General features: G+C 41.0%; 1 protein-coding gene across 10 annotated transcripts in view; it reads right to left on the bottom strand.

Annotated features, from left to right (window-relative positions):
- ZNF365 (zinc finger protein 365) overlaps window positions 1-26,284 on the bottom strand; it is a 143,495-nt gene that overhangs the window by 18,881 nt on the left and 98,330 nt on the right. For 3 of the 10 annotated variants that reach the window (XM_051823287.3, XM_051823283.3, XM_051823284.3), the window contains 2 exons: window positions 20,802-20,839; window positions 17,305-20,133 (listed from right to left, as the gene is read on the bottom strand). The exons of 2 other annotated variants lie outside the window; for them this stretch is intronic. In XM_051823287.3, the coding sequence (XP_051679247.1) occupies window positions 19,872-20,133; window positions 20,802-20,839 (300 nt within the window). In that variant the 3' untranslated portion in view covers window positions 17,305-19,871. Of the gene's footprint in view, window positions 1-17,304; window positions 20,134-20,801; window positions 20,840-26,284 lie in introns of those variants that run through there. 5 more of the 10 variants (XM_070057702.2, XM_070057701.2, XM_051823292.3 and 2 more) reach the window with 3 other exon arrangements.

The following is a 26,284-nucleotide window of genomic DNA, read 5'->3' as shown; positions in this document are numbered from 1 at the left end:
GGGCAACAGCATAGTAACAGGAACAAATCAGAGGCAAACAGAGCCTTCCCAGAGCTAAATATCACTGTCAACTCAGTTCACTCCAAGCCTGATTTACAATAGTAAGCCCCAGTTTCTTTTTTTTTTTTTTTAACTTTTATTTAGCAAATATAAATTTCCAAAGTACAGCTTATGGATTATAATGGCTTTTCCCCACCATAACTTCCCTCCCACCCACAACCCTCCCGTCTCCTGCTCCCTCTCCCATTCCATTCACATCAAGATTCATTTTCGATTCTCTTTATATACAGAAGATCAGTTTGGCATACATTCAGTAAAGATTTCAACAGCTTGCACCCACACAGAACATAAAGTGTAAAATACTGAGTACTAGTTATAGCATTAATTCACATTGAACAACACATCAAGGACAGAGATCCTTCATGGGGAGTAAGTGCACAGTGACTCCTGTTGTCGACTTAACAAATTGACACTCTTGTTTATGGCATCAGTAATCTCCCTAGGCTCTTGTCATGAGCTGCCAAGGCTATGGAAACCTTTTGAGTTCACCAACTCTGATCTCATTTAGACAAGGTCATAGTCAAAGTGGAAGTTCTCTCCTCCCTTCAGAGAAAGGTACCTCCTTCTTTGATGGCCCGTTCTTTCTACTGGGATCTCATTCTCAGAGATCTTTCATTTAGGTTTTTTTTTTTTTTTTTTTTTTTTTTGGCCAGTGTGTCTTGGCTTTCCATGCCTGAAATACTCTCATGGGCTTTTTAGCCAGATCCGAATGCCTTTTGAGCTGATTCTGAGGCCAGAGTGCTGTTTAGGACATCTGCCATTTTATGAGTCTGCTGTGTATCCCACTTCCCATGTTGGATCGTTCTCTCCCTTTTTGATTCTATCAGTTAGTGTTAGCAGACACTAGTCTTGTTTGTGTGATCCCTTTGACTCTTAGACCTATCAGCATGATCAATTGTGAACTGAAGTAGATCACCTTGACTAGTGAGATGGCATTGGTACATGCCACCTTGATGGGATTGAATTGGAATCACCTGGCACATTTCTAACTCCACCATTTGGGGCAAGTCTGATTGAGCATGTCCCAAATTGTACATCTCCTCCCTCTCTTATTTCCACTCTTATATTTAACAGAGATCACTTTTCAGTTAAATTTCAACACCTAAGAATAATTGTGTGTTAATTACAGAATTCAACCAATAGTATTAAGTAGAACAAAAAAATACTAAAAGGGATAAAGTATTAAGTTGTACATCAACAGTCAGGACAAGGGCCGATCAAGTCACTCTTTCTCATAGTGTCCATTTCATTTCAACAGGTTTCCTTTTTGGTGCTCGGTTAGTTGTCACCGATCAGGGAGAACATATGATATTTATCCCTCTGGAACTGGCTTATTTCACTCAGCATGATGTGTTCCAGATTCCTCCATTTTGTTGCAAATGACCGGATTTCATTGTTTTTGACTGCTGTATAGTATTCTCTAGAGTACATGTCCCATAATTTCTTTATCCAGTCTACTGTTGATGGGTATTTGTGTTGATTCCAGGTCTTAGCTATTGTGAATTGAGCTGCAATAAACATTGAGGTTAAGACAGCATTTTTGTTTACCAATTTAATTTCCTTTGGGTAAATTCCAAGGAGTGGGATGGCTGGATTGTATGGTAGGATTATATTCAGGTTTCTGAAGAATCTCCAGACTGACTTCCATAGTGGCTTAACCAGTTTGCATTCCCACCGACAGTGGGTTAAGTGTCCCTTTTGCCCCACATCCTCGCCAGCATCTGTTGGTAGATTTCTGTATGTGAGCCATTCTAACCGGGGTAAGGTGAAACCTCATTGTGGTTTTGATTTCCATTTCCCTGATGGCTAGTGATCCTGAACATTTTTTCATGTGTCTGTTGGCCATTTGGATTTCTTCTTTTGAAAACTGTCTGTTTAGGTCCTTGGCCCATCTCTTAAGTGGGTTGTTTGATTTGTTGTTTTGGAGTTTCTTGATCTCTTTGTAGATTCTGGTTATTAACCCTTTATCTGTTGCATAGTTTGCAAATATTTTTTCCCATTCTGTTGGTTGCCTCCTTACTTTCCTGTTTCTTTTGCAGTACAGAAACTTCTCAATTTGATGCAATCCCAAATGTTAATTTTGGCTTTGACTGCTTGTGCTTCCGGGGTCTTTTCCAAGAAGTCTTTGCCGGTACCCATATCTTGCAGGGCTTCTCCAATGTTCTCTAATAATTGGATGGTGTCAGGTCGTAGATTTAGGTCTTTAGTCCATGTTGAGTGGATTTTTGTGTAAGGTGAAAAGTAGGGGTCTTGCTTCATGCTTCTGCACGTGGAAATCCAGTTTTCCCAGCACCATTTATTGAATAGATTGTCCTTACTCCAGGGATTGGTTTTTGATCCTTGATCAAACATAAGTTGGCTGCAGGTGTTTGGACTGATTTCTGGTGTTTCTATTCTGTTCCATTGGTCTATCCATCTGTTTCTGTACCAGTACCATGCTGTTTTGATTACAACTACCCTGTAGTATGTCCTGAAATCTGGTATTGTGATACCTCTGGCTTTGTTTCTGTTGTACAAGATTGCTTTAGCTATTCGAGGTCTCCTCTGTCTCCATATGAATTTTAGCATCATTTTTTCTCTGTCTGAGAAGAATGTCTTCAGTATTTTGATTGGTATCGCATTGAATCTATAAATTGCTTTTAAGAGAATGTAAAGTTTGATGATATTGATTCTTCCAATCCATGAGCATGGAAGATTTTTTCCATTTTTTTGGATCCTCTTCTATTTCTTTCTTTAAGATTTTGTAATTCTCATCGTAGAGATCTTTAACGTCCTTGGTTAAGTTTATTCCCAGGTATTTGATTGTTTTTGTGGCTATTGTGAATGGGATTGATCTTAGAAGTTCTTTCTCAGCTGTGGCAATGCCTGTGTATACAAAGGCTGTTGATTTTTGTGCATTGATTTTATATCTTGCCACTTTGCCAAACTCTCCTATGAGTTCCAATAGTCTCTTAGTAGAGTTCTTTGGATCCCCTAAATAGAGAATCATATCATCTGCAAAGAGGAATAGTTTGAGTTCTTCCTTCCCAATTTGTATCCCTTTAATTTCTTTTTCTTGCCTAATATCTCTGGCTAAAACTTCCAGAACAATATTGAATAGCAGTGGTGAGAGTGGGCATCCCTGCCTGGTACCAGATCTCAGTGGAAATGCTTCCAACCTTTCCCCATTCAATAGGATGTTGGCCGTGGGTTTTTCATAAATTGCCTTGATTGTACTGAGGAATGTTCCTTCTATACCCAGTTTGCTTAGAGTTATAGTGTTGTATTTTATTGAATGCTTTCTCGGCATCTATTGAGATAATCATATGGTTTTTCTTCTGCAGTTTGTTAATGTGGTGTATCACACTGATTGATTTGCAAACATTGAACCATCCCTGCATACCAGGGATAAATTCCACTTGGTCTGGGTGGATGATCTTTCTGATGTGTTGTTGCATTCTATTGGCCAGAATTTTATTGAGGATTTTTGTGTCTGTGTTCATCAGGGATATTGGTCTGTAATTTTCTTTCAATGCTGCATCTTTTTCCTGCTTCAGGATTAAGGTGATGCTGGCTTCATAGAAAGAATTTGGGAGAATTCCCTCTTTTTCGATTGTTCTGAATAGTTTGAGAAGAATTGGAGTTAGTTCTTCTTTAAATGTCTGGTAGAATTCAGCAGTGAATCTACCTGGTCCTGGGCTTTTCTTTGTTGGGAGGGCCTTTATTGCTGTTTCAATTTCTTTCTCAGTTATGGGTCTGTTTAGGTTTCTATGTCTTCATGGTTCAATTTAGGTAGGTTGCATGTGTCCAGGAATCTATCCATTTTTGATAGATTTCCCTGTTTTCTGGCATACAAGTCCTTGTAGTAATTTCTGATGATTCTTTTTATTTCTGTGGTGTCTGTTGTTACATTTCCTTTTTCATCTCTGATTTTATTGATTTGGGTCTTTTCTTTTTTTAGTTAGTTGGGCCAATGGAGTGTCAATTTTGTTTATTTTTTCAAAAAACCAGCTCCTCGTTTGGCTGATTTTTTGTAATTTTTTTTGGATTCAATCCTGTTAATTTCTTCTCTAATTTTAATTATTTCTCTTCTCCTACTAGATTTGGGTCTGGTTTGCTGCAGTTTTTCTAGATTCTTGAGATGCATTGAAAGCTCATTTATTTGGTGCCTTTCCAATCTCTTGATGTAGGTACCTATTGCTATAAACTTTCCTCTTAACACTGCTTTGCTGTATCCCATAAGTTTTTTTTTTTTTTTGTATTTTTTATTTTGACAGGCAGAGTGGACAGTGAGAGAGAGAGAGAGACAGAGAGAAAGGTCTTCCTTTGCCGTTGGTTCACCCTCCAATGGCCGCCACGGCCAGCGTGCTGCGGCCAGCACACCACGCTGATCCGATGGCAGGAGCCAGGTACTTATCCTGGTCTCCCATGGGGTGCAGGGCCCAAGTACTTAGGCCATCCTCCACTGCACTCCCTGGTCACAGCAGAGAGCTGGCCTGGAAGAAGGGCAACCGGGACAGAATCTGGCACCCCTCCCACAAGTTTTGATATGTTGTGCTGTTATCCTCATCTACTTCCAGAAGGTTTTTGATTTCTTCTATAACCCAGTGTTCATTCAGGAGCATGTTGTTCAATCTCCATGTGTTTGCGTATGCTCTAGGGATTCCTGAGTTGCTAATTTCCAGCTTCGTTCCACTGTGGTCTGAGAAGCTGCATAGTATGATTCTAATTCTTTTGAATTTGCTGAGACTTCTTTATGGCCTAGTATGTGGTCATTCCTAGAGTAGGTTCCATGTACTGCTGAGAAGAATGTAAATGCTTTATGTGTAGGATGAAAAATTCTGTAGATATCTGTTAGATCAATTTAGGCTATAGTGTCGTTTAAATCTACTGTGTCTTTGTTGATCTTCTGTCCTCTTGATATGTCTATTTCTGAGAGTGGAGTATTGAAGTCCCCCAGTACTACTGTATTGGGGTCTAAGCCTCCCTTTAAGTCCCTTAACAAATCTTTTAAATAAATTGGTGTCCTGTAATTAGGTGCATATACATTGATAATCATTATATCTTCCTGTTAAATTGATCCCTTAATCATTATATAGTGCCCTCTTTGTCTCTCTTAACAGTTTTTGTGGTAAAGTTTATTTTGTCTGATATTAAGATGGTTATGCCCACTCTTTTTTTCATTTCTGTTGGCATGGTATATCTTTTTCCAGCCTTTCACTTTCAGTCTGCATGTATCTTTGTTGGAAAGATGTGTTTCTTGTAAGCAGCAAATAGATGGGTTTTGTTCCTTAATCCAATCAGCCAATCTGTGTCTTTTAACTGGCCATTAATGTTCAATGTGACTATTGATAAGTAGTAACTTTGCCCTGCCATTTGCAAAAGATATTTTCTAATATATGCTTTGAACTTCCTGTGATCTTTTGCTGTGAGGTTTCCTTCCTTTACCTTCTTTCATATTGATGACCGTGTTTCCGTGTTTCTGTGTGTAACACATCTTTAAGCATCTTTCGCAGGGCTGGACGAGTGGCGACAAATTCTTTCAACTTCTGTTTGCTATGAAAGGTCTTTATTTCACCTTCATTCACAAATGAGAGCTTTGCAGGATATAATATTCTGGGCTGGCAGTTTTTCTCTCTTAGTACCTGGGCTATGTCTCGCCATTCCCTCCTAGCTTGTAGAGTTTCTGATGAGAAGTCAGCTGTGAGTCTGATTGGAGATCCTCTGAGAGTAATCTGATGTTTCTCTCTTGCACATTTTAGAATCTTTTCTTTATGTTTCACTGTGGTGAGTTTGATTACAACGTGTCGTGGTGAGGATCTCTTTTGGTCATGTTTACTAGGGGTTCTATGAGCTTCCTGTACTAGGATGTCTCTGTCCTTCTCCAAACTCGGGAAGTTCTCTGCTACTATCTCACTAAAAAGGCCTTCTAATCCTTTCTCCCTCTCCATGCCTTCAGGAACTCCTAGAACTCGAATGTTGGGTTTTTTAATAGTATCCTGTAGATTCCCGACAATATATTTTAGATTTCTAATTTCCTCTTCTTTTCTTTGGTTTGACTGTATACTTTCCTGTGCTCTGTCTTCTAAGTACGATATTCTCTCTTCTGCTTCACTGACTCTGTTTTTAAGGCTCTCTAATGTGTTTTTCATTTGATCTATTGAATTCTTCATTTCATTTTGATTTCTCTTCACTATCACACTTTCCTGTTCTAGTAGTTTCTGCATTTCATTTTGATTCCTCCTTAAGATTTCATTTTCACGAGAGAGATTTTCTATTCTGTCCAGTAAGTATTTCTGTAGATCAAGAATTTGTTTTTGAAAACTTCTAAATGTTCTTATCATAATTTTTTTGAAATCCATATCTTGCATTTCTTCTATCTCATTATCTTCATAATCTTGGATTGGGGTTTCTTGTTCATTTGGGGGCGTCATAATGTCTTCCTTGGTCTTGTTTCCTCATTTTCTGCGTTTGTTGCTTGGCATTGTGGAGATACTCTTTGGTTTCTTCTTCCCTTGCTGTGGTGTTTTTTCTCGTTATACTATGACTGTATTAAGTAGACTGTCTGCTTTTGATGGATCCTTAGAGTCTTCTTATGGGTGTGGCCAGAGAGCTCTGTTTGGTTCTTCAGGGTTAAGGGTGTGCCAAAGGTGACACACCCAGGTTAGGCGTGGTAAATCTCTCTCTCTCTCTCTTTTTTGATTCAGAAGGGAAGTAATTCTGCACAGCTGAACGGAATTGAAGGGAGTCAATTTCTGATCTCTGGCTCCTCCCTTTCCAGCGCTGGTGCATAGATTCCACGGCTGGGGTCCTGAGCCGTGGGCGGTCATGCCCTCCATGTAGGTCCACCGTGAACCAGCAGTTCCGGAAGAGTTTCCTCTGCTGTTTCTTCCCTAACTCTTCTTTGAACCTGCAGTATCTCCACTTTTATTAAACTGTCTTTTCCCGGACTGTCAATGTGCTCCCTTCCTATTCTGCCATCTTGCAAGCAACCCGAGAGATCAGTAAGCCCAAATTTCATCAGCTTAGCAGAGAAAAGGGTGAACACACTGTGGATAAAGAAAAGGCTATTTGGAGGCTATGGAATTTTTATGTACAATGACCAGAATTCAATTAAAAAATTTCAGATGTGCTGAGTCAGGACCCTATTATTGAAAACCAAGAGAGGAAAAAGGTAATAGAAATAGAACCATAGGTGATATAGGTATTGAAGCTAGCAGATGAAGACTTTACAATAACTCTGATAAGATGTTCAAGAAAATAGAGAAAGATTGTTAAATGAAGAACTTCTGAGGGGACTGTAATCTTTAAAAATAATCAAATGGGATTTTAGAATTAAAAATATAGTATCTGAAATGAATTTAATAGAGATCAGATACAAAGGAAGATAAGACTAAGGAGCTGGAAGAATGATTAACAGAAAATTTACAAATCAAAGCACTGAGGAATGGGGATAGAAAAACAATTTAAAAAAAGAGTGCAAGAGACATGTGCAACAGAGTGGAAAAACACATATAATATGTGCCCAGCAAGATAGGACAGAATGAGGCAGAAGAAATATTTGAAGATAATGCCTCAGATTCAATAAACAACCACAAAGCAGCACAAATACAAGGTAAGTCACAATCAGATACATTACGATAAAACTACTTAAAACCAAGGGCAAGGCAAGGCAAAGAACTGGGGCCTATAGCAAAATGCTGGAGGCTGGAGAAAGGCCCATGTGAACAGAAAAAAAGGGAATGGATTACCTGAATGATCCTCTGGGTGGTGCACTCGGCAGGCTATTTCAGCAGTGGAGGCGAACACTAGGAAGAGCTAGAGAAGACAAGCTTGAGCTTCGTTTTTAGTTCACTTGTGCTAAGCAGCCTAAAAACAATGATAAAAGCCTAAGCAATGGATTCATTAATTAACTGGAATTACAAAGCAATTTCTTCTCTATTATATGCATTAAATTAATTTGTATAATGTATTGGATGACAAAAACTCAGGAAGAGTTTTCCTCTTGCTGCATACCCTGAGTGAATCTGTGAGGACTACTATCCCAGCCTTTGACAAAGTGAGCCAGTGGGGAATATCCACTTCTCCCCCTTCACAAGAGTAACACAAATGCTCAGGTAAGAGGTGGTGAGGAGAGGGTCCACAACTGCTCCTCCCAGGGTTTCTGGAGCCCTGGTTAAGAGCTGCATCTCTAGATGGGTGTAAACGAGTCACACAGGGGTCCACTTAAAATGCAGATCACAATTCCATAGATAAGAGGTGAGACCTGGGACAGTGCATGGCTAACAGGTTTCCCAGGGCTGCTGGGTGCTGCTGGTGCAGAGACTACTTTGGAGAAGCAGGGCTCTTGGCAAACCTTAAAGCACCTAAAATTTTGTCCTCTGGTTGTTAACTATGAGTGTTAACAGTTTATAGAGTCTATACGAAATTACGAATATTTGACAAAAATGACAATTTCTTGTGGTTTAACCTAATGCTTTGACTCTGGTGACTTACTAAGACAAGACTAAAATGAGAATGGCTGTCACTATAGATGTTTCCTACATGGCTTTTTTGGGGGGCAGGGGTAAAACTATAGCATGTGAGTGTATATTGTAGACAGTCAGGTTTTTTTCTTTTTTGGTAAAACTAGACCACATGAGTTATATTGTAAAGAGTCAGGTTTTCCTTTTACACAAAGAAGCACTTAGAAGAAGCACTGTCTGTAATAGAAAAAATTCTTAGAATTATCCATGAAATCTGGGTGTGTATAATACTTTTCCAGTTCTGTTTCAGAGAGAGAGAGAGAGAGAATTGAAGACTTTTGTAAGAAAATGGAGTGGTGCTCAGTGATTGCACTTCTGAAGTGCTTGCTAAAGTCTACGCAGGACACTTAACTACTGTGGCTGTGGAAGATGTTACTACATGCCCACTAGAAGAGACGCCTGCATGGTCAGTAAGTGGGGGAGGCACTTGTACACCCTTTCTGCTCTGGAAGATTCACAGTGCACACTGGCATTTCCATGACGCTGAATCGTCTGTAGTAGGGAAACAGACCTAATCTGATGACCCATTTATTTAACTGGTAACACTCTGAGGAGCTAGGATTCTATTATGAGCAGTAGTTTACTAATTTTAGCGTGTATCAGAATTAGCTGATGAACTAAGAGAACACAAGATACCTTAGTATTTTTACCAAATGGGCACGTGATTGTGATACCCACCAGGGTTTGAGAACCACTGCTACAGAGGAATCTTAAAAGAGTTTCTATTACCAGCTGAAGAGGCAGCGTTCCTGGATAGCCTAGTTTCCCTCTTCCCAACTTGCTCTCCCTTAGAGTACCAACTCACAAAATCCCAAGCTCTCCCTTGGAGGACTAACATCAGCCATGAACTGGCTTGATCTAAGGAAAAGTATTCAGACCAAATGGGACGCCCCAAAGATTCCTCCATATATTCTATACAGTTTGGGGATTTCTTCATGTCTTTTCACAGTAACCTTCTGGTCAGCAGTGGCCATCCCTTAACTCTGCTCCAATCAGAACCCAAGAGAAGAATTTTCTATCTAAAACCAACTCCTGATTCTTTTTTTAAAAGCTTATTTTATTTTTCTGAAAAGCAGAGTGACAGGGAGTGGGAGATCCACAAAGAGGTCTTCCATCCACTGGTTCATTCCCCCAAATGGCCACAAAGGCCAGGCTGGGCCAGGCTGACACCAGGAATGTGAAACTCCATCTCCCATGTTGGAGATAGGAACCCAAGCATTTGGGCCATCCTCTGTTGCTTTCCCAGGTACCTTAGCAGAAAATTGGATGGGAAGCAGGGCAGCCAGATCTTGAACTGGCCCTCCAATTAAGGATGCCAGTGCCACAAAGGATGGCTTAACCCATTGCACCACAATGCCAAGCCTGATTCCTGGTTCACTGTACGAATCTTCATCAGTCAAGATTTAGGCAGTATTCCATGAACAAGACCAACAAGGCAGTCCTGTGAAATAGGGACCACAGGCGTACAATAAATAAGATAATTTCAGATTGTTACCAGCACTGTCATGAAAATATGTAGTGTTGTGGGACATGGAATGAAAAGTCATGGCTTCTTTGAGAAACTATAGTCCTGGTCCCCAAATTAACATTGGTGAATATTTCGTTAGTTGGTTGGATGGAGGGTGGATATGTAGTTACTTCTAGTGATTCTGAAAAGATTCACCTGGTGAGATCTTAAATCAAGATTTGTTTAAGTTATTGGTTCATTCTGAGCATTCACTCTGAGGAACAGCTCTTTCCTAAATGATAAGGCAAACTGTAGGGTATCCTAATCTGGACCCAGAAGCACAAGGAGGAATGCAGTAAGAACACACAAAAATCCTTTTGTGCCACAGAATCAAAATCCTCTTCATGACAGCCCACCTGGAATTCACTCCAGACTCACTTGCCAAACTACTTGAAGTGGATGTGCAGTATTCATCAGAGTTTCTACTGGCAAGCACCTGAAAGATTCTATGATTTATTGGCAAGGACTTCATTAAGATGCTTTGTTAGTTCCCATAATCTCTGTGAAGGATAGAGACCAGGTGTAGAGGTGGTACCCAGCCAGGAGCAATTATACCAGTGAACGGGTCCAGTGAAAACACTAGGCTCACTGACAGTTGCACAAACAGATGCAGGCCTGAACCATACTGGATGTTGAATTCTGCTGGCAGCACAGCATTGCTGATGTCTCAGGAAACTGGATGAGCCGCTTCTTTCACTCTTTTCCATCACGAGACTAGATTTTGTACACCACTTGCCCCTGAGTCAATTTCTCCTGATCACAGACTAGCGTAGACAGGTCTGGGGAGCAGAGTCTATGTCACAAAGCTTCAGGAAAGGCTAGGAAAATGAATACGGGGCATTTGAGCTTCTACAGTCAGAGTTGGCTCTACCTTATTGAGTGGGAAATCTCCCTGTAGACAGAGAAAGGGGGTTCAAATTCTGAGCAGCTGAAGAGGATAGATGTCAACTGTAGCTGGGATAGAGACTCCTCAAAATAGATGACTAGGGGCAAAACTTGGACTCTGCTGGGGAATGAAGACATAGGACACAAAGAACCAAAGCATAGTAATTGGATTAAGATCTAAAATCAATGCATAAAGCTTTGACCCTAAAAGTATTCTATAATCCCCTGATATTTTATGCGGGGCATGAGGGTGGCAAAGATGGCGCCAAGAAGATGTTAGCCGGGCGGAGTCCAAGTTGTTTACAAGAAAACTGGATTGGGCACAGGCATCAGGAGAGATGACATTAGCGCATGGACCTTATGGAAACCGAGCGCATGATAGGGTAACCTTTAAAATGATGGCTGGCTTCTCTTCCCCTCCCCTATAGCTCTGCGGTTTTCTGCTTTAAAAGAGGCTTACTGCACAATAATAAATGAATTCCTGCTTGACCTTACTCCCCGCCGAGGCATCTGATTGTCTCCGGGATCAAGGGAAGCTGGGGAATGGGCGAGCGGCACACTTACCTTTCCTCGGACCCAGTCCGCCCTCGTTTGGGTGGGTTATGACCCTGCAACTTTGGTCTCCAGGCATTAGGCTCATTTATCACAACTGGATGGTCCGTAACTTGGACAGGGAATTTTATTCACTGGTCCTTATATTTCCCAACAGATGCTGTTTATTTTGTTTTTTTCTGATACACCCTTTACTAAGCCTCTGTGTTTAACCAAATCTCTCTTAAAAAGACAAACAGACTCTATGCCAGGTGTTATGCTGAAAACTTTATATGGATCATCCCACTGATTCCAAGTTACAATCTTGATTATAAAGAGATAAAATAAGACCATAAATGGTGGAGTAAAATAAGTTGTGCAAAATAATAATATTACTAAGTGGTAGAACCTGATGTCTTTTTCTTTAATATATATGCTAAAACCTGCTTCTATTAAACAGGTTAACACCTTCAAACATGTTATAATCAGTTCTTTGCTCTTCAAAGTATTTTTTTAAATTTATTTGACAGATAGAGTTAGACAGTGAGAGAGAGAGACAGAGAGAAAGGTCTTCCTTCCATTGGTTCACCCCCCAAATGGCCGCTATGGCCAGAGATGCGCCAATCCAAAGCCAGGAGCTGGGTGCTTCCTCCTGGTCTCCCATGCGGGTGCAGGGCCCAAGCACTTGGGCCATCCTCCACTGCCTTCCCGGGCCACAGCAGAGAGCTGGCCTGGAAGAGGAGCAACCAGGACTAGAACCTGGTGACCATATGGGATGCCGGTGCTGCAGGCGGAGGAATAAGCAAGTGAGCCACAGCGCTGGCCCCGAAAGAATTTAAGGTAACTTTATAATTTCCTACTTTGCTTTGTTACATTTTACTTTTTACTTTAGTACACAGGGAAGAAATTTATTTTTCTACTTTCAAATTCTTGGGTAGAAAATTGGTAGGGATGATGTAAGACTTGGTGATTGTTCCCAAGTACTTCTTACATAGCCAAGATGACATCATTCTGTCCATTGTCCAGATTGGAAAATGAACCCAGTCACGGCAGAAGTAAGGTATAAAGCAGGATGCTGACGCCAGTGCTCTTTCAACTGCATCTACAGCTGAGGAATGGCAAATAGCTGGTACTTTGTGTGCCGTATCTAATACCTGCCATATTTCTTCTGTGGCTGCTGATAACAAATCGACACAGACTGGCTGAGCATACTTCAAAAAGTTCGGAGACTTTCTCCATCCCCACCTTCTGCCTCTCAGATGGTAAGTTCAGGGAAAATAGAATTAGAAGTCAAGCTTATTTTGGTGCAGAAAATTTTTGAAATCTATATGTAGTTTTTTGATAACACATCTTCTGTAGACTTTTTTTTTTTTTTTTTAATTTGAGAGGCAGAAGGAGAGAGAGAGAGAGAGAGAGAGCGAGTGAGCCAGAAATGCAATCCAGGTCTCCCATGTGGATGACAGGAACCCAGCCACTGAGCCATTACCACTGCTTCCCAGGGTCTCCATCAGCAAGAAGCTGGAGTCAGGAGCCAAAGTCAGGACTGAAGCCCAGGCCATCAGTTATGGAACGCAGACACCTTCGCTGATATCTTAACTGCCAAACCAAATATCTGAACTTTCTGAAGACCCTTCATGAACTTTCTGAAGATCCCTCATATTTAATGTTACAATTCTTTAACTCCAAAGATAAATATAGTTTTTACTTGGCTAAAATCACTGTGGTAACACTGTGATCCTTTCTGTAGACTCTGGGAAGAATCACTTCCTTGCCTTTTCCAGCTTGCAGGGGCTGCCCACATTCCTTGGCACAGGGCCCCTTCCTCCATCTTTAAAGGCAGCAATGGAGTCTTTTGTCATCTCACATCACTCTGACAATGACACTCCTACTTGTGTCTTCCACACCTAAGAACACTTGTGACCACCTGGGTAATGCAGAATCAGGTTATTTTAAAGTTGGCTCATTAGAAACCTTAACTCCATCTGCAGCTTCAATTGCCCTTTGTCATATAACCTAACATACTTGCTGCAGGGAGGGGTTTTACTTTGCTTGCCAAAGCTGGTCATGAATGTGTCAAGAAGGATTCTGAGGCTAAGCCTGTATTCATCAGAAAATATTAACTGTGGCTGATCAGCACTGCCTAATGAATGTGCCATATCTTTCTATCCTCCCATGGAAGCATCCTGGAAGGAGATTCTCTCAGTACCTCCTGATAAAAGGGGTGACCAGCCAGTGCCTGTGCTCCAGCCCTAAGTGGATGGGCCCTGAGAAAGAGGATGCTCCGGTGATCTGCCTTGTTCCACGCTCCTGTAGTCATTCTCTTCCCTTTCTGGCAACCTGAGCACCCTTCCAGGCTCTAGATGATCCTGACCTTCAGGATTTTTTTTCTCTGTTCCTCCTGAAGGCCTGCACAGCAGCAGGCCTGGTGCAAGGTGCTGGAGACCCCCAGGGAGGGACCGCACTTTCACAGAAGGATTCACACTGCAGAATAGGAGCAAGGTTGAGGAGCTTCCCCTCCAGATGAGTGGACACAGACCATACAAGGGAATACAATGTTACTTTCCAGGCTACACTTGTCCTGTGCTTTCTACCTTCACAGCAGGCTCAGACTGCCTAACACTGCTCTTCTCTCTTCTGCCACCCTCAATCTTCCTTGTTCTCCAAACACCTCTTTGAGCATCCTAGCAAGACGCTCTGGCAAAAACAAACAAACAAACAAACAAACAAAAACACCTAAATGAAAGATCTCTGCGAGATCCTAGCAGAAAGACTGGGCCATCAAAGAAGGAGGTACCTTTCTCTGAAGGGAGGAGAGAACTTCCACTTTGACTAGTCTTCTCTAAATAAGATCAGAATTGGCAAACTCAAGAGGCTTCCATAGCCTTGACAGCTCATGACAAGAGCCTCAGGTGATTACTGACATCATAAATAAGAGTGTCAATTTGTTAAGTCAACAACAGGAGTCACTGTGCACTTACTCCCCATGTAGGACCTCTGTCCTTAATGTGTTGTACTATGTGAATCAATGGCATAACTAGTACTCAAAGAGTACTTTATACTTTGTGTGTCTGTGTGGGTGCAAACTGTTGAAATCTTTACTCAGTATATACTAAGTTGATCTTTTGTATATAAAGATAATTGAAAATGAATCTGAGGAAGAATGGGATGGGAGAGGGAGTGGGAAATGGGATGGTTGCAGGTGGAAGGGTGGTTATATGGGGGAAAAACCACTATAATCCAAAAGTTGTACTTTGGAAATTTATATTTATTAAATGAAAGTTGAAAAAAAAAAAAAGAATCTAGGTTCCTTCCACCAACCTGCCGTGTTTAGGATTACATGAGAAAAGTGAGCTAAGGGGTCAAGCTACAGGCACACGTATGGATAAAACAAAGCAAATACATTCCACAGAATGAGAAAGTGGAGTTTCCTCTTTGAACAGAGAATTAGGAATGAAAAAGATGACAGGTGGAGTTTTGAAAATGGCTTTCAGTTTCTCTAGAATCTATCTGACCAAGGTGAAGGCAATCATCAGCTCTTATCAGTCAGCAAACTACCAATGTGCAGTGTACAAAAGTGTGTGCATTCAAGTCTAACAGACTTCCATCTGAGACCCTGGAACTCTTGGCAAGTTGGGTTGGCTGTGTTCTAAAGGGTGTCGAGGTCAAGATTACAAGGGCTTGCCTAAAACAGATGCAGTAGTTGATAACTATTAAACTGAATTGTAAGACATTCAGTTCCCTGTGCAATCAACAAATGCATATATTTAAGAGCATTTTCTGGGACTTCCGCCAGTGAGAAGGCACAATGCTCTAAGGAGATCATTGGCAGACATGCTGAAGGACAATCAATGCATGTTTCTCACCCTGGCTCTGTTATGGGGATTCTTTGAAACCATCATATTTACTGTCACCTGGTACGACGTTACCTTCCTAAGTTTTTTATAAGAAAGACAAAGTTGAAGTGTAACCAAAACTATCTGGAAAATGCCTGAGGAAAGCACAGTGTTGGAGCCTGATGTGTTATATACCATCTCAGAGCCGAGCATTGCCAATTTCTCCTCCAGTGTTGGAAGGAACTGCTGTTGATTCAACCGAACACCAGATGAGGTGGTTGGCCTGCCTTCAGGAGCCATGTTGTAACAAAAATGCTCCTCTTTTTAAACACTGAGACCATATTCAATGAGATGCCTCCACTCCCAGAAGCACATCGCGCTGACTGAGGTAACAACGCCAGATGCACACCTCTCATTTTTCAACTGCCGCTTCTCCACACACTTAAAGAAGACAATTAGCCCTCCTCATTCTGACCTGCCTCGAAGGGACTGAAGCAGGAGAAATGCGATGGGAAATTTGACAAAATCCATGTCAGTAAAATAAAATCTCTAAAATCAGTTTGTCTACATTCCCATTAATGTGGTGTCAGTACAAATAACAATAGAACCCCAAAGCCACTAGTCCCCTGTCCAAGTTCCTACCCAATGTAGACTCTCACCTACTATAAAGGAAACAGTAACTCAGTCCCAGGAGCTCACTTTTTAACAAGGTAACCTTTTCCACACAGCAGTTAGAAACTTTTCATTCGATTATTTGATCCTGGCTTTTTTAGAACCTTTCTCACTGATGGTTGTGGACATGTCTTTTGCAGGCACACAGAGTGAGAGTCTTTAGTAACACTTCCAGATATTCAAGGGCAGCGGTAATGTTTCCTCTTCTTACAAGGCACAGATATCAAACTCCTCATTTCCCACCCTAGGCACCTGCTTCTGTACCTGCAAAACTGATTAGCACCCCCACAGCAGGAAGGGAAGAGCACAGTCTGCATACACACTGAGCATCCCCTACTGGAAAAACTCTTTTTTTCTGGAATACTTGGCTGCAAATCCAAAGCAAATCCATTATAGAGCTACAGACTGAACATCCCTTTCTTAAATGCAAATTTCAGATGTGTTCACTCTACATACAACAGAACACAGACAAGAAAGAAAGAAAGAAAGAAAGAAAGAAAGAAAGAAAGAAAGAAAGAAAGAGAATTTCACTTCCTTAATTCCACAAAAAGGAATTAATCTCTAAAATGCTTCCTTATTAAGTACTTGATATCTTTGATCCAGGACTTGTGTTTGGGTTCATACGTGCCTGCCATTCCTGCAACCCATTTTTGAAGGAATCAAAACAAGCAGAATAAAGGTACTGGGATTTCTGCTTTCCACTGGCCAGAGATAATGAAACACATCATTTCAATTTCTCAAAAACACGACAGCTTGGTGAACCAACTAAGCTTATGCAAATAACTAAGAATTGACTAGAGTCACCTCCTCAATAATTCTAACAGCTATGGAACAAGTGGGGCCCCCCAGTTTACCTAATTCCCTGGTTGTTAGGTCAATGACTGAGTCATTCTACCAGTGATATACTTGTGTTATCTACCCAGATCACTCAGAGAGAGCCCTGCAGTAACTGGCATGTATAACATATATAGGTTGGTATATACTGTGAAATCTGTTCATGGCTTTTGCTGAGAGTTGACAAGTTTAAAAATAGTGTAGGAAAATTACTCATAGTTGTGGAGGAAGATGGAGAAAAAAGTGCCAAATGGGCTTTTAATGAGGATGTCTCAGTGTGAACATGTGAAAAGAACTTTTAGATAGAGGCATCAGGAAGAACAAAAGTGACCAAGCTAAGGTTTAAGAAAGTTTACAGGTATACAAAAATCATGATTATATATAAAATGAGCAATCACTCATGAAGGACCATTTTGTTTATAAGCCAACACAACTGGCTCCCCCAAAACACTTCAATTAGACAAAACATACCAACACATTAGTCAGAAATATAGCTTTATTATCATAATATTTCATAATCTAAAAACTTCTTTTTTAAATTCTGGAATAAATATTCCAACTTCTGTACTACCGACTGACCCTGCAGAATACTGGAAAACAGTGTCTAAGCAAACTGAACTTTGCAGATTAACAGTCTGTAACCTAGTGTAGAGAAAAAGGAGAAAGAGCAATTCAAATGAAGATTTCTTCCTTACAAAACACATAACAAAATTAGGTCTATTCTCTGGTTTAACCTTGAACATGTTTGTCTAGAAATTTTGGTGGCTCCTTCAAAAAACCAACTGCCTCAAGTCTAAAGTCAACTGCCCCTGGGGACAAAGAAAATATTTAAAAATAAGACAAAAATATGACATAACACCCAGCTTAGGCCATGAGGGATGGAGTAGCCTCCATCTTCCGAGTGAGTCAGCTCCCATATTTCAACACTAATTCATGCCTCAAAGGAAGCACAACATATTTAAGACACTTTCTTGTATAAAGTCATTATTTAGTCATAACCTTAAAGAAACATTTAATAAATGAGTCTCAAAACCATTTGTCTTGTGTTTACAGTAGATATGACATTCTGGTGCTTTCTGAATATCAGTGGGTACCACTGTCAAAGAGGGCTGACATGCTCCCTATGTATGTTACATGAAAATCAAAAATGTAAGCTACTTTAAATGAAACAGAAAAAAAATCGGGCTATCCCATCTTTAAAAACAAGCTGTTGTCACTGCATATGTGTTACAGGAGAAAGAGCATGCAATACAACAGATTTGTATTTTTTTAGTATGGAAAAAGCTAAAGTGCAATCATGGTATAAGCATCAATAATAAATAACTTCAGAGGAGGTTAATTCTCCAAATAAATGTAACATTACAATTTTTACAATGTTATCCTAAACAGTGATATTCACAGCAATATTCACAGCTTTTTCCCACTTGATGGCTGCCTGTACAGCACACGATGGTCCACCCACATAAGCCAAAAGTCAAAGTGAATACTCAAATACCAACATGTTTCACTACGATAGGTTCAAAATGTTTATATAAGTTACATTTTCAGTTTACTGGCATTTTAAGTAACTGCTTATTATCTATTTTAAATGCACTGCTAATTGGATGCTTATTGAATTAACAATCATAAATCCACTAATGTTAATTAGGTTACAGTATTAATTTTAAAATAAGAGAATTCAGTTTACATGAACATATATAGTTTAAAAGCCACTCACCATTAATACACACTTTTTCCAGGATTATTTTAAAAATAAATTATTAATCTATTTGACATACGTTTTATGTTTTATTTATATATATGTACATATGTATATGTTTATGGAGAAATGTATTCTTGCTTCCAGTATGGGAATTCATTCTTGAAGAAAGTGGTAAAGCAGGAGAGTCTGGAGAGATGGTTCTTGTGGGAACAAGAGCTATTTTACAGAGGGACGTTGGGAGGACGTGGTCAGGTTCTGGATCCTACATGCACTGTTTACTTCAGAAATGACTTCACTGAACACCCCAGGCACGTGACCAAAAGGTAAGCAGACACCCTGTATATTTCAGTTGTGGATGGGTATAGATGTGGCAGGAGGTGAAGTGAGCTGCTGGGTGGGAACTTTAAGCTAGCAAAGAGAAGGTCATGGCCACTGCTAACACAGCAAGCTGCTGACACGCCCTGAGTGACACCTGCAGTGCTTACAACTGCAATCTGCTGCCATCACAACCACTCAGACAGGGCACCAATGGTGGGTGCTGATCAAAAGACTTTATCTTCCCAACCACAGCCGCACAAACAGCCATTAAGATACAGGCTGGCAGCATGGTCTGCAGAAGCAGAATGCTCAGCCAAAGATGACAGCAGAGTGTATCAGAATCTGAATAAACACACATCCAGGACACAAAATCCTGCAGCAAGCAAACAAACTAAAACAGTCCATTGAATGAGAATTGAAGTCGGAATGAACAAGTCCCTTAAAGCCACCCTAAGACTGAAATCTCAATGAACCAGAATCTTGGGAGAGCAGCAATCTTTATGTTGGAGGCCTGTAAATTCACTGAGAAGGTTAAAAACACACACACACACACAAATATTTTTATCTCATAGCTTTAAAAGGAACTTTACATTCCGATTTGCCTCCCAATTTAGACAGCCATGGGCACAAAAGACTTTTCTCCCTGCGCCTGGCGTCCTCAATGGCCTTGGGTCTGAGGATTAATGACCACTGCAAAAGGAGCCCTGGGGCCAAAAGTATTAGAGTCTGTACCAATTATTTTAAAAGCTGGAACTTTGTTTCACTAAAGCTTTGGGATAAGATTGCTTTAATTAAAAAAATCCTTCTGTGATTTGCCTCTTGTTTCTCTAAGGGGGTTATAATGAAATTCTGGTTCACTGGGATTCCCAGATGTTACACTCTGGTCAACTGTGGTGCTTGTGCATGTGTCACCCTCTGCTTTTCCAATGTGTCCTGTTATGAGATGTGTCCGAAAGTATTTCTGCTGGCCCCTGGAACTATATTCCCCAAAGCCCAGCGACAGCAATCCAAAGCCTCTCACCCTTTTAGATGATGTTCACGATTGCTGTTGGCTTTTTTTTGGCCATCTTGGGCCTGATGTTGCCTTTCCGGCTAAACCCAAGGAACTCTCCTTTCTTGGGCAGTCTGCAGAGTTCCCTTGAGGACTCGGCAGGTTCGTGCATGGACCTGGCAGGCTGCATGCTGGCTCTGTCGTCCTTGGCCTTCTTCAGGTGGTTCCTTCCCTTTGGATGGAAATGCGTCTTGAGATCTGGATGATTACATACAGAATGTGGGTGCCCCCGGCTGCTACAGAGGGTGGGGTGGGGTTGGGGAGGACATAAGCAGAAAGAAAAATTTCTTTTAAAACTTAAGAGAATAGCAATTACTCATAGCACAATCATTCCTGTGTGGTACAGTGGTGAATGATGAATGATATGTACACATTGGTATTTTTCTTCTAAAAATTTCTGTGACCTCCAGAAAATGATTGCATGAGACTAAATTCCCAGGGAGATATTATAAGACCTATTTACCCATGATAAGACTGAGGCACAGAAAATTTCAATGAAAGCTGATATGGTATCAGAGATAACTTTTGATGCTTTAAGTGACTACTAGGGGAATCAGCCAAATCTGTAAAGATGTTATAAAGGATGTGATTAGCAGTATGAATTACAAAGATAATGTATCATGCATGCTCCATTAATAGTCCTATCGCGATTATGACTGTCCCACACCTCAGTAAGGGTGAGCTACACTATAAAATACTGTGACAATACTGCTCTAGGACTATCACAGCTTCATATACACTTGAACATCACATCAACATTTCACAAAATTAGGTACAAATAGAGGTAAATTTTTACCTAAACTTCTCAAACTCGCTTATATTATAGATATAGGGGTATGAAATTCAACAGAGAAACATGCAACACACATTATTAAATGGCCTAAGTTCAAAAAGACATACATACAGGCATTTGGGTTTCCTATTTGAGGAGATATCTGTAAGCTGAAGGAAAACAAATAAGAAAAAAAATTACTTTGCTTGAATGTTGGATTTGGTTTCAAAATTTTTCTTGCATTTTTAAGCAACTGCATTGACACAGAGAAAGTAACTGCTAACAGTGGCATTCCCGGTGGTACCATGCATCACACCAATGAACAAGTATGTCTCGGCCTCTGCTTACGCTGGGAGCCTTAGCAGGCACTTGTTCTGAGATTCCCAAGGAGTCTGTATCAGCAGATCTCAAAAGCTCCAAAAAGTCAAAGACTCCTCCCTCCCCAAAGAGCAATGCTTAAAGAAACATGTTGATAAAAACTGCAATGATGTGCCATTAATTCTAGATTGACTGGATTGTATTTGCAGCTAATTTACTTCAGCTGTGACTGGTACAAAGTATTATCCAAGAGAAAATTGGCATAAAGTGTTTATTGCTGAAAATACATCATTTCTGAAACGAGAGCACATGAAGACTAACCACAGAATTGCCCCTGAGGCCACCTATCACTGAGATTATGTCCCACTCCTAGTAACTCATGCAATAACCTATCTGCATGCACTTCTGTGGATGGGCTCAGAATGCCTTCATTTGCAGAACAAATCTTTGATTATCATCTTGTGACCCAGATGTCACCATCCAGCTTCTAGGCAAATCCAGTATATTCCCAGCCTTCAGTTCCTAACTTGTCTCATGCAGCTTTGACTAGATGAAGGGATGTCATGTCAGCAGACAAACTAACATGAGAATGACAAAGAAAATGCAGAGAAAGGGGCCACCTTGGTGTTTGGGCTACTGTGGCTGACACGTGTGCTCTTGCTATATACTAAAATAATCCCCCAAACCAAGCTCAGCATAACAGGATCACTACCCTAGTTCTACTGTATGGAGCTTAAGCTTTAATCAGGAGCAAGCCAGAAGGAAGTGTCCTTAAAAAGACTTTTGAGGGTCATGTCCTCGATGAGGCAAAAGGGGGAATCATGCCTTCTGTCTTGTGACACAATCAAAAGTCAGCAATACTTCCGACCCTGTTCATGCCAGCTCGGTTTGGCATGAGATTAGTGAATTATACACAGAAGGCACCATCTTGACGTGATGGTTCCTGAACTAAAGCAACATTCAAAGAAGGTGATACAGATGGTTCAGGCAAATGCCAGGCTGACAGTTTCTGGGGACCTCAAAGGCATCAGCATTTCCCCTTCCCCGATCTGGCCTGCCCCTACTACCCTCAACACAATCACCAGTAAGTGTTTCTAACCTGGGCTCCCTGAATGGACTTCAGTTATGTGTAGCCATAAAAAATGTGCAGGGCTTTTCTCCCTTTAAAGCTTTTTCCCATCACCCTTATTATTATTACAGAGGTATAACAAAATTTAGTCATCTTATTGTATGTATGAGGGTACTTCAAAAAGTTTATGAAAGATGAAGATGAGCTTACAAAGATGCAAAAAAGTTTGAAATTCATGCATAGCTTTTTTATAACGCACATTTTCCCTGAATTTCTTGCAGACCTCCTCATATGTATGCTACAACTGAATGATTTTTGCACGTGTACATGGAATACCATTCAAATTTTTATGCAAAATTAAGAGAGAGAGAGAAGCAGACACACATATAAACACACACACACACACACACACACAAACATATTAGAATGTCTCCAGAGACCCTATAACTTAAGAGGCTGGGGTGAAGGCGGGGCCTGAGGTCATAGTCATCACAGCTTTTCCCATGCTCTCCTTCCTATGAACACAGGCTGCTGTGGACTCAGGTCGATGGAAAAGCTCTTCCTACTTAGTCCATCTACATATCTCCTTTGTCTTTTGTCTAACTACTCTGTCTTCTCTTTCTTTAGGGAAGAAAGGATGTTAAGACAGGAATGAATAGAGTCATTGATCAAGGCTCAGATAGGGAAAAACAGAAATAACCTTGAAAGTCAAATTAAGTACGTCTAAGATATAAACACGGTGCGCTTCAAGTTACTGCGTGCTTGGGGGAACTGGACACCGAGACCCTCTCCCACCTCTCCTCTGAGTAAATGGCAGCAGAGTACAACCCACTGCTAAGGCCAAAATCTCGGTTCCTTCCTGACTGCTCTCTTTCTCCCACCCACTAAACCTAATCCTTCAGCAAGGCCAACCAATCTTGTCATGCCTACCCACAGAACACACCCTGTACCATCACTTCTCTCCTTCCACTCTACACTGGCTGCTACAGCCCTTACCTCCTTTTCCTCTCACTCTTGGTGCCTGAAGCCATTCCCCACAAGGCAGTCCAAGTGATTTTTGCTGAAACATAGGTCACGACCTGTTACGAACCTTCTGTTGGCTTCTCTGTGTGCTGGGGAGTTTATCCAATCTCCTTATGTGACCAGAAAGGCCCCATGGCTGGATCCCCCCTAGCTCTCTCCATCTTCTACCATGTAGCCGTGCCAGACTTGCTCCCTCCTCAGGCACCTGCATTGCTTATTTCTGGCCTGGAACATTTCTCTCTCAGTTTTCCGCAGAGCTGCTTCCTCCTTGTTCAGGTCACAGTGCTAACCTCGCCTCCTCAGTGACACTTTTTCCTGATCAACTGTATCTAAAGTGGTTCCCCACCCTGGTCATCTCAAACACGTCCCCTCGCGCTCTGTCTTTATGGTGCGGATGACTCTTATTCACTGACGGTCTGTCGCGTCCTCCTCATCCGTCTTGCTCACAACAGTTTCCTCAGCACCCAGTAGATGCTGTGATCCCAATAAACATGTGTTAAATGAATTACTGCTGGTTCTAATTTAGCAACCTGCAGGAAATAAATGCAACACTTTAAATAACATTATCCAAGCTGTTTCATGACCTTCCATTCGAGCAGTTCCCCAAGTGATTTTGGCAGATGGGATATGAGGTCACTTTGTGTCTAATTCAACAGCATTTTTCAGAGTAGAAAGATAAAACACCTGAGTAAGCATATTGTATTTTTAGAAATCAGCTAGGTGAAAAAGAACACAAATGCTCAAGGGGATTCAGGGAAAGACACAGATGCCAAAGCAGTGCTTCAGAAAAGGCACACATGGGAGGGGGAGGAATTTTCTCATGGCACAGAAGACTCTGAACAATAGGAGTCACCTTAGAAAGAAATTACGAATCAATCTGGGAATTTCCGCACTCTCTGGAGGAGGCTACAGGAAAGAGGGAAGAACAGAGAGGGGCTGCTGAGGTGGATGTCAGCGAGGAAGAGGCTCACTTTTTGCAGTACAGCCTCAGCAGAGATGTTAAGAACAAGACTGGAGATGGCATCCTGCCAGCTCCTTAGAAGGCACATCAGGTGCGCAAGCATGGAGAGGGCTGAGGACTTGGGCAGAACCTTCTGCTCAAGCTGGGGTGCACAAGGCAAGGAATTGTCCTGCTGGACTGAGGTTCCAGAAGCCTGGGTTTCAGGGTGTCCTATGCCTTCAGTAAACCTGGCCAAACAGGTTACTAAAGAGAAGATTCAAAGCTTTCCCCCATTAAAGAGCATTAGTTATTCTGAGTGTGTGTACTCACAGGTACTGGGGAGGCCAGACTTAGCATTTTAACTGTATTAAAGACATGGCTCCTCATATTAAAGGCACATGCATGTCATTACAATGAAACAGACTAAGTAAAAGGAGAAAGGGCCTATGGCATCTGTAAACTGTCTCACAACTCAGCACATTATGATCCACAAACGAGTGTAAGGGACTGTATGTGGACACAAGGGGAAACTGTGTGTGCCCAGTGCTTCTGGAAAGTGCCCCTCCTTCGCAGTCCTCCCAGGTGACGTGTCCTCCAACAGCCACCAACGCCCGATCACACCCCACTCACACACAGCACTCGCTTCTAAATTCCTTGCTACAATCTTATCCTTAACAGCACTTTATTTCATCTGAATTAGTCAATTCTTCCTTAGGTAGCACAGGTCTGTTGAAAGCAGATGATGTCATGCTTGTGATACAGAAAGTATAAACACAAGTATTTATTAATCTCCCATCATATTTGTATGCATGTGCATTTATTGCATATACAACAGTACTTCAAAAAGTTTGTGGGAAATAGAAAGAAAAGATGAGTTTACTTTGGTACAAAAAATTTTTAAAATCCATGCTTATGAGCAATCTTTAAAATTTCATGGAAAATGCTGATTATGAAAAAACCATGCATGAATTTCAACAATTTTTGCACTAAAATGAATATCTTTTAATTCCATATTCTGTGAACTTTTGGAAGTATCCTCATACATGTACATGTGTATACATGTATATAAATATATGCATATATATAATTTTGTATAAATATATAAGTATAAAAGAGCCAAGATACAAGTCAACTTTGGATTATCTGATAGTGTGATGAGAAATAAAACTGGCTAAGTCTCTTGAAAGGTGTTCCTTTTTTAAGCTGGAGAAATGAACCGATACAGGAAGAGAGAAAACAAGTACAAAAAAAGAGAACTAATGGAACTGCTTTTTCCCTCCTTGCTTTCCATTGCTTCCTCTAAGATTTCTCTTGGCTTAGGATGGGAAGATTTCACACACTTCTTAGCTTTGGGTGACTTATAAGCCTAAATACTGGAAATGTTAACATGACATTTTAATTTTGAAATCCTAACCATCAAAATCAGGTGATGATCAGATAATCTAAGAGACCAAAGCAGCTTAGTGAGCATCAAGTCTGACCCTTCAGTACACAGAAGAATTACAGGCCCAGCAAGAAGAACGTAAGATGACCTGGAAGCCAAGCCTTTCACCTCCCACTTGGGCTCCTTGACCTCATGCCACAATCCCCTCCTGTGAGAGGGCAAGAGGGAAGCAGGAAAGGACTTAGATAGGGTCCCCTCAGCAATAGCTGTCAAGACTGGACACCCTCATGAGCTCCCAAGAAAGAGACTAGGAAGGATCAAGTTGGGAGGTGATGGTTCCCCTCAGGGGCATTACCAGCAGACCACAGACACCAATGGGAAGGTAATAAACATGTCTTAGAGAGGAGGCTGCCTTGAATAGGTGTTGAAACCCCACAGATGTCACAAATCACTTCCTTCCTGTTTGTTCTGGAAAGTTCTGGGATGTGTATCACTGTATTGCTCTAAGGCTGAGTGTATATTACTCACAGTAAGCACTATGTACAATTTCTTCATTTCTCTCCCCACCCCCACCCATCACCTGCTTCTTACACCCCTTCCTTCTTTTATCCAGTTGCCTTTCATTTTATTCCTTCTTGAGATAGTTATATTACGTAATCCTGTTTCTCTTCCATCTCAGTTTCCAAAAAGTACAAACTAAACTTTGTAGTCAACTAGCAGCAATCTTGCTAATCTTTGGTTGGCATAAATGTTTCCGAATTTTCCTCTTAAAATATAGTCCATTTAGGGGCATACAAAAGAAGCGTTTAAAAATTCTCAAGTTTAAAAATTGAGAAAGATGGGGCTGGCACTGTGGTTCAGCGGGTTAAGCCGCTGCCTGC

This window comes from Oryctolagus cuniculus, chromosome 15 (assembly GCF_051225735.1).
Source record: "Oryctolagus cuniculus isolate XC-2025 breed Fujian yellow rabbit chromosome 15, ASM5122573v1, whole genome shotgun sequence".
Lineage (NCBI taxonomy): Eukaryota > Metazoa > Chordata > Mammalia > Lagomorpha > Leporidae > Oryctolagus > Oryctolagus cuniculus.
This window is presented reverse-complemented; position numbering and strand designations above follow the sequence as displayed.